The sequence below is a fragment of the Nicotiana tabacum genome, chromosome 6 (genome assembly GCF_000715075.1).
Source record: "Nicotiana tabacum cultivar K326 chromosome 6, ASM71507v2, whole genome shotgun sequence".
Lineage (NCBI taxonomy): Eukaryota > Viridiplantae > Streptophyta > Magnoliopsida > Solanales > Solanaceae > Nicotiana > Nicotiana tabacum.
The window spans coordinates 100,024,621-100,034,085 of NC_134085.1; the positions used below are offsets into that span (position 1 = coordinate 100,024,621).

The 9,465-nt window shown below is 37.7% G+C and overlaps 1 protein-coding gene across 1 annotated transcript; it reads right to left on the reverse strand.

The window, feature by feature from the left end:
- Nucleotides 1-7,563: 7,563 nt before the first annotated feature.
- Nucleotides 7,564-8,106, reverse strand: LOC142181953 (uncharacterized). The gene has a single exon (XM_075255669.1). It carries the CDS (start codon nt 8,104-8,106, stop codon nt 7,564-7,566), a length of 543 nt encoding a protein of 180 aa, XP_075111770.1.
- Between the last annotated feature and the right edge of the window lie 1,359 nt (nt 8,107-9,465).

Sequence of the window (9,465 nt, forward strand, 5' to 3'; positions counted from 1 at the left end):
AACCTGTGTAATGATGAGATCATGCTAAAATAAAGGAAAAGCTTAGCCTTAACATACCTGGAGTATAGAAAAATTCGTATGATGTTCTTGAAAAAGGTTACACCGTACTCCCTAGAACCGCAAAATTTTACGTCGCTAAATCTTGTTGGAATCGTCTGGTTAATGCTAACGTCTTCTCCCTTCTAATTGTAATTCCTTGGTGTTGAGAGTATTTAAGAACTATTTTGCATCTGATTTGAAAATGGCTTTGAGAATGACTTTGTAAAAGTTATCAGAATGATAACATCTCCCCCACTTTAATTGAAATCTCTTTAATAATGCGAAGTCTTGGAAATGTAGTAAAGGTGTAACTTTATGCCCCCTAATACAAATTGAACCTTAGTCATTTCCTTAGAGTGTGGCTTATTGCCACGTGGGAATGGGGGTGGGGATTTCTAATCTTATCCAATTAATTAATTAACTAATTAGGTAATATTCCGCTACCCGATAATTAACCAATTACCCGTATAATTAAGAATTGTCTCAAATTACTTAAAATTCTACTCATTTTTAATATACTTTATACATCCTACTACAATGGTCATGTGGTACCTTGTATGGTACTAGTCCATAAATATCGGGTATTATAGCTCTGACCGTATTTTATCCCTACATGCCAAACTTGGACGAAAATCCATTTTCTTTGACTTTCTTCCCCTCTCACCTTCACGAATTTACTCATCATTTGTTTGAAATAACATAATCCTTATAATCTCCAAATAATCTTTTCCTTAGACTGGTGTTAATTACCTTACAACAAATTCAACGTACAATACTACAGGGTGCAACATCGTTGTAATTTAATACTGCGAAGCGTAATCATCGTAATCTAATACTGCAGGATGTAATATCGACGTAATATTGTGGGACGTAACAAGTTGGTACAGTGCTAACTACTGAACAAGTATATAAATGAGATACATGATAAGTTCCCACTGTATAGAGAACCAGATTCTCTATAAGTTCCCACTGTAAGCAACAGACTGTAAAGCCAGCTAGTATAGGGAATCGGGTTCTCTAATTGTTCCCACAGTAGCTTGGCAAAAAGTAAAGAACACAGAGGATTTTTACGTGGAAAAATCCCAACTCAAGGGGACAAAAACCACGACCTACACTTGTAGGATTTCAACTTCACTAATTTGTAAACCCCTATTACAAGCCACTTTGTAATAACTCTATTACAAAAGATTCAACTCAACTAACTTGTGGTACACTCACCACAAGCCACTTTGTGACTCTCTAGTTACAAAGATTTTGACTAACTTGTGATACTCTCACCACAAGCCACTTTTTAATAACTCTATTACAAAGACTTCAATCACTCTAACATGTAATAACACTATCACAAGTTACTTTGTAATAACTCTATTACAAAGGCTTTACAACTCGACAAACTCTAGCCAAGACACAAACTTAGAGCGTTTGTGATTTTGGGTTTCCTAAAACACAACTTCTAAGAAAGCAAGATAAGAGTTACAATGAACAAATAACAAAGACTCAACAAACCTAAGGACTTAAGATATCTTCAATCTTGGATTCGGTCCTTGAGGTTATAACAGCTTTGTTCTTGAGAGAGGATTTTCGTTTTCTGATTTTGCAAGTGTTGAACCTGAATCTTGTGCCTTGCATAAGGTTTATACTACAAAAGACATTACCTTAGTGATGTCCAATCTCAATAGGAAGTGACTGGTGCACTGTCTGCTGTACTATCTTCTGCATTGTTGTAGGCTGTCACTTTCTGCAGTTGCTTTCTAGCTGTATAGTTGACTTATCCTTATGTCAGGGGAACACCAAGGGATCAGGTCCCTAATCTGGTTCCTTTGAATCTAGAGCACACTAGCTAGATTATCTTGAGTCAATTAACTTGAATGATTGTACCAGGCATGCTTCAGGTCCTTTATCTGGTTCTCTCATGAAGTAAGTTGTGGTACCTTCCTTGATTGTATTTATACGTGTGTGACATCACTTACAATGATGTAAGTAAGGTAGGTAAAAAGCCTTCCATATAAAGTTGACTGTTGCACTGTTCCTGTGCAGATGGCTGTGTAGGCAGCAACTTTCCTGCTGGAGAGTTGACTTCATACAGTCTTCTCGGGAAATTGTAGGGACCTGTTCCCTCAGCTATTCCTTCCACTCTGAAGAGTTGAGTTATATCCCATGCTGGATCCCAACCTGAAACATTGTGATCTCAAGGTCTTGTAAATATGTAACAGGTTCCTATCTGGTTCTGGATGGTAAGTTTGTTAGATCATTAAAACATAAAGTAAAGTATTTGTGCCCAAGGTACTTGTAACCTATCAATTTCTCCCTTTTTAATGAAGACAAACTTAGAATTGATATTCCCCTGAGAATCATATCTCCATATTGTTCCCCTTATGAATCAGCCATATTCCCTATGAGAACCGAACCTAAGGAGTTGATCACAACTGGTTCCTCAAGACTGTTTGGCAAATCATCAAAACTCAAAGTACCATAACTTATCAATTTCCCCATTTTTTGATGATGACAAACCCAAAATTAATATTCCTCTTGAGAACCAGTTTCCTCACATGTTTCCCTGTGGATCTGACCTATGCTCAACATATTATCAGCAACGTTCCCCCTGTGAAGCAGAGCTATCTTTCATGCATGACACAACATATCAATGCGATTATGTTCCTCCCTTATGTTGACACTATACCTATATAACTCATGTTGACACTATACCTATATAACTTTCCCCTTTTGGCATCATCGAAAAGAATAATAGAAAAAGCATAACTAAAAAGAAGTTCAGCAACATTAACTCAGGCCACTTGGGCAACACATCATAAATAGTAATAAGAACAACAAGTGAATGTCATGGCACAAAATAGGGTGATTGCCCATAGTGGAGTAATTATAACAAAAGCACAGTAGTTTCAACAATACATAATATGATAATTTAAACAACTAAAGTACCAATGTCATCAAATATAGGGATCAAAAAAAAGGTAAGAATTCAAAGGAATTTGGAAGGAGTGAAGGACATGGATCACTGGGTAGGAAAAAAAGTAAAGGGCTAAGGCTTTGATGAGCTTGTCCATTTGTTCATTTACTCTCCTTTGATCAATGATCATCTTCTCTCTCAGTTCCTTCACCTGTTACCTCAATCTTTCATTCTCACCCATCAACTTAGCATTCTATTCTGCCGAGAGTCTACGAGGACCTAGTGCTCAACCTATCTGAGTAGGTTGAACCATCAATCAGATTACCAAGAAGCTCCCCAAGCTTCGTTTCATCAAGAACAGACTCAGTTCCATGCACATATAGCATCATAGTATCACGTAAAACATAGAATTTTTACTTCTTCTTCAGAAACATTGGGACTTGGAGAAACAAAAAAGTGATTCTATTTTTGGAGCTCAACAATGTCAAGAAGTTCCTCCATTTTTCAGCAATATCAGAGTCAACACTCTGCCTTACAACACTTTTTGAGACTTCAACGTCTTCTCCCTCCAAACCTAATGGCTCAGACCTTTGCTTCTGTAAGGAACCAGGTTCCTTACTTACATTACCCTTTCTATCCCTGAGCAGCCATGTCTCCCTCTTCTTTCTTCTCAATCTGTTTACCCTTATCATCTGTTGCATCTTTCGAAGCCAACCTTTGTTTCTCCATTTATTATTATTATTATTATTATTATTATTATTATTATTATTATTATTATTATTATTAGAGATTCTTCAACTTTATCCTCTCTTTCACAATCACCACATCAGCAGGTTACACCACTTCATCATTAATCTGCTTGCTTTTCTCAATCCTTTTTTACTGGATCAGAGGTTCATTAAGCATAGAACCCAAGAGAAAAAGATCATAATTAGAATTATCATCCTAAGAAGGATTTTAGGGATCGGGTCCTTCACTCAGTTCTCCTATTTTTCAGCACATTCACCAATCCCTCCATCCTTTAAGGCTTCTACAAACCCAGCAATAATTTTAGCCTTATGCTCTAGAATATTAGATCTACTCTGTTCCCTTTCAGTTAAACTTTCATCAAGAAATACCAAAGAATTCTTGGGGTTTTGATTCTGATGGAGTTAGGTTTTTGGAAAGTAAGAGATTTGGGTTCACTTCTGGCATATTTGGAAAGAAGGATTATTTTGAGACAAGGTTGATTTTGGTTTTGAAGAAAAGAATCGATTTTATTGGGTTGTAAGATAGAGAAGTGCCTTTTTGGGGTAATGGGTTAGTTCAGAAAAGGTTTAACATTTTTGGACTTCAAAAGTTAGGAGGAGAGGCAAGAGAAAGGCATAAACAAATTAATGACATGACACTTCAACAACTTAAAAAGTCATATAAGTATTGAAGAGATTACTAAACTCAGTCACAGGAACCAGGTTCCGTGATGGTTTTTGAAAATTTTGAGCAAAGACTCCTAGAAGTACAATGTCACTCTTACTTGTTTTTGTCCTGATACTGCCATATATGTATACCTATAACAGTATAGATTTGAGTTAGATGTCACCAAAAAATACTTTTTAGCATTATACCTTTCCTTCTTAACATAGCCAATCATCGAGGGACCAAGTCCTTGGTTGAGCTTGATCAACCCCACTTCCAGACGATTTCTTTCAAAAATGTTACCTCCTCAGCGCCTTCGTGAAGATGTCTGCTACCTGATCCTTCATTTTTCAGAACTTCATACAAATCAGAACATTTTCAACATTATACCTGAGAAAATGGTGTCTGATATGTGCTTGGTTCTTTTGTGTTGAACTGGGTTCAAGCTGTAAATCCACCAAAGTCTTCAAGATGTTGCTTGATCTGTACTATTTGATCCCAACAAGAAGCAACAACCACGTATTCAGCTTTACCAGTAGGAAGAGCCATACAATTTGTCTCTTTGTACCCCATTAGATCAAGCATGACCCCAGAAAATGTGTCGTTCCAGAAGCGCTCTTTCTTAGAACTAGGTTGAATACTAGAGTCTAAGGATGTGATTACATTTTGAAGGGATGTGAACTCTTTTGCTTCTAGTTGGATACTTGAACTTCAGAATTTGAAGGACCAGGTTCTTCATATGTGAATCATCATTGACATCAACAAAATTATGACTTCCACTACTTTGTTTTGCATCAGGAGTACCTAATGCTGCATCAACACCCCTATGTTTAGCTCAAGTCGAGGTGATAAAGGGACCAGGTTCCTCTGTGCCTTTTGGAGATTCTACTGCATCTCCTTCATCCTTCTGCTTGAATTGACTCTTCAAATCAGCCTTTTCATTTGCAATATCTATAGCTTCACCAGGAGCATTTGTGAACTCTCCATCTTTATCTTCTTTGTTTTGTGACCCTTTTGCCACCATTGTTGATAGCAACACATTTTCCATCCAAAGTCTCTCGGGTAAGTCAACTTGCCTTTTCTCCCATTGAGCAGTTCATAGAGAGACTTCTTAAGAAGGGACCTGATCATGCACATGTTAATCATGTAGCAAGCAGTGTTGACTGCTTCACCCCATGAACCAGGTCCTCCATAACCAATTTATTCAACAAGTAGAACTCACATGCCCAGCCATCTCCACCATAACTCAACATCATCGTCAACAACACTTAGGCATGTTAGATCACCACCGTGCAGGGACTTAAAATCAGCAATGTAAACATTCTTGTATCTTTTGTCCATAAGCACCACCTCACCAGTCACAAGATTTGTGACTGTGCATATCTTGGACAAGAATTCCACTTTATTTACCTTGTCACATATCTAAGAAACACTCAAGAGACTGTACTTCAGGCCAATGACATAGTACACGTTCTCAATTGAGTGAGTGAGTGTCTTCCCAATCCTTCTTACTCCTAGAGTGTACCCCATTTAGCTATTTCCAAAGGGTACACTCTCTCCTTGCAGAGCCTTAAGTGAAAGAAAATCATTTGTACTTTCAGTCATATGCTTTGAGTAACCGCTATCCATGTACCATTGTAGGCTGCTCCCTTTAACTATTCCCTGCACAAGAAAATCAGGAGTTAGACTAAGGAACCCAAATGAGTTTGGGTCCCTTGTAATGATAGAACGAGTGGATCAAACTTCTTTTTGCCCATGCACATATTTTCTTTTCCGGGAACCAGGTTCCTCATCAATATGCCTCTTTTCAACAAAAACTTTATTGTTCTGCAACGATTGAATTTTAACTTTACAGGAGTCCTTGCAATGAGAAAAGGGGTGAATAAGGGCTCTTTTGGTCCAAGCAGGCATTATACGTTTTTTTATGTGAAGGACCATGTTCCATAGCAGCAGTTACTATTTTAGCAAAAACTTTATTTTTCTGTTGAGACTGAATTCTGACCTTACAATTGTCTTTAAAGTGCCCAATGTTGCCACAGTGAGTGCAAAGCCAATTGTCAAGTACAGTAACGTACTTACTATAAGGTTGTAGGGAGTCTTTTCCCTTTGGAACCCGATTCCCTACCTGTTTCCCCCATTGTTTGTGTACAAGGCAGTGATAGCATCAGAGGACCATGTCCACTTAAGTAATTTTTCAAGATCACTTTTCACTCTTCGTAGTCTTCCTGAAGTTGTTTGTTTCTCTCAAGCTTAGCACACAGACTAGACTTCACTAAATTTAACTCACTTTCAAGCTTAATGTATGCCTCACTTGCAACTTCCTTTCCCTTTTGAGAATTCTCAAGCCTACTTTCATTTTAAATTCCCCAATTGTTTCCTTTAAGCTTACAAGTACCACCAATAGGTCATCTCTCTCGTGCTCAATGTTAGCATTACTCTCAGTTAAAACCTCTTTTTCTTTCTTCATACTCTCAATGGTTTCCTCTAAGTCTACAATGGAAACTCCCATATAATCCCTCTCTTATTCAATGCCACCAATTTCTTCTATTAAAGAATTTTTCTCATTAATGAGGCTATGATAGGCATCAATCAACACATTTGCTAAGGACATCATTTTTTTCTTAGAGTAAGTTTTCAAATTTCTTTGAACATCAAGAAAACTTAACTCATCTTCCTCCTTGTCCTCATCATCATCAGATTTGGCCATGAGTGCAAAGATTGACTCATAATCTGAAGATCCATTGTCATCAACCATCATATTTTCACCTTCAGATTCATTAGAGGAATTTCCCCAATCAACCAGGGCTTGCTTCAACATATTGCTAGCAACATCTCTTCTTTTGAACTTTCTGTCAGGGACATAGTTCCTTTTAGTGGCCTTTTCAGTATTGGTTTTGTAATGATCCTGCTTATGAAGAGGAAAATCTTTAATGAAGTGTCCAAACTATCCACACTTATGGTATCAGTCATTTTCTTCGAAATTCCCGCTGGAACTCCTTTTCTTTGGAATCTCACCATTTTTTCGAATCATCTTTTGGAATCTTTGAGTGAGATACTCCATGTCGGATTCATCACTACTTGAGTCTCTGTTGGTAGCCTTGAGAACCAGGTTCTTCTCCTTCTTGGGCTCTCTTATTTCAAGATCCTTCTTTCTCTTCATCTCATAAGTTTTGAGATTTCCAATGAGTTCATCAATGGTCTACTTCTGCAAATCCTTGGCTTCAGTGCTCATTTACTTTACTTTCCCAAGAATCTGGTAAAACACTGAGTATTTTTTGGACCAGCTCGTTTCTTGGGAAGACTTCACCAAGGGAGTGAAGCACATTGATAATGGAGGTGAAACGTATGTGCATATCTTGAATATACTCATCCTCCTTCATCTCAAAAAGCTCATACTCAGTAGTAAGAATATCAATTTTGTACTGCTTAACCTGAGTAGTTCCCTCATGGGCAGTTTGAAGAGCTTCCCAAATGTCCTTAGCAGACTGACAAGCTGAGAAGCGGTTGTACTCATCTGGTCCGATGCCACAAACAAGAATCTTATTTGCCCTAAAATTCTTCTCAATAGCCTTTGTATCAGCATCGTTGTACTCTTTTCTTGTTTTTGGGACTGTAATTGTTCCCTCACCACCAGTTTTCATGGGAACAAAAGGTCCATCACAGATTACATCCCGCAGCTCTGAGTCCTTAGCCATAATGAAGTCATGCATTCTTATTTTCCACCAACCACAGTATTGGCCGTTGAATCTTGGTGGTCTGTACATTGATTGTCCTTCCTCGAAATTTGGTGGAGCAGCCATGTAGATCCTTTCTAGGTGTTAACCTTTTAGAAAGGACCTGTTCTGATACCATTTGTTAGGAAACTTAGCGTCCACCAGACTGTATAGAGAACCGGGTTCTCTATGAGTTTCCTCTGAAAATACTAATGAACCAAACTGTATAGCGATCTAGTCCTTTATTAGTTTGGTATAGTGCTAACTACTGAACAAGTATGTAAATGAGACACATGATAAGTTCCCACTGTATAGAGAACCAGATACTCTATAAGTTCCCACTGTAAGTAACAGACTGTAAAACTAGCCAGTATAGGGAATCAGGTTCTCTAATTGTTCCCATAGTAGCTTGGTAGAAAGTAAAGAACACAGAGGATTTTTATCGTGGAAAAATCCCAACTCAAGGGGACAAAAATCACGACCTACACTTGTAGGCTTTCAACTTCACTAACTTGTAAACCCATCTTACAAGCCACTTTGTAATAACTCTATTACAAAGAATTCATCTCAACTAACTTGTGGTACACTCGCCACAAGCCACTTTGTGACTCTCTAGTTACAAAGACTTTGACTAACTTGTGATACTCACACCACAAGTCACTTTGTAATAACTCTATTACAAAGGCTTCAATCACTCTAATTTGTAATAACACTATTACAAGCTACTTTGTAATAACTCTATTACAAAGGCTTTACAACTCGACTAACTCTAGCCAAGACACAAACTTAGAGGGTTTGTGATTTTGGGTTTCCTAAAGCACAACTTCTAATAAAGCAAGATAGGAGTTACAATTGAAGAACAAATAACAAAGACTCAAAAAAACTAAGGACTTAAGATATCTTCAATCTTGGATCAGGTCCTTGAGGTTGCAGCAGTTTTGTTCTTGAGAGAGGTTGAGGCAAGCACTTGAGAGAGAATTTTTGTTTTCTGATTTTGCCAGTGTTGAACCTGAATCTTGTGTCTTGCATAAGGTTTATACTATAGAAGACATTACCTTAGTGATGTCCAATCTCAATGGGAAGTGACTGATGTACTGTCTGCTGCACTATTGCAGGCAGTCACTTTCTTAAGTTACTTTCCAGCTGTACAGTTGACTTATCCTTCTATTAGGGGAACACCAAGGGATGAGGTCCATAATCTGGTTCCTGTGAATCTAGAGCACACTGGCCAGATTATCTTGAGTCGATTAACTTGAATGATTATACCAGGCATGATTCAGGTCCTTTATCTGGTTCTCTCATGAAGTAAGTTGTTTTACCTTCTTTGATTGTATTTATACGTGTGTGACATCACTTACAATGATGTAAGTAAGGTAGGTAAAAAGACTTCCATAGAAAGTTGACTGTTGC

What these genes read in the sequence shown, in the direction of transcription:
- LOC142181953 (XM_075255669.1), bottom strand. Translation starts at nt 8,106, where the DNA reads ATGTACAGACCACCAAGATTCAACGGCCAATACTGTGGTTGGTGGAAA.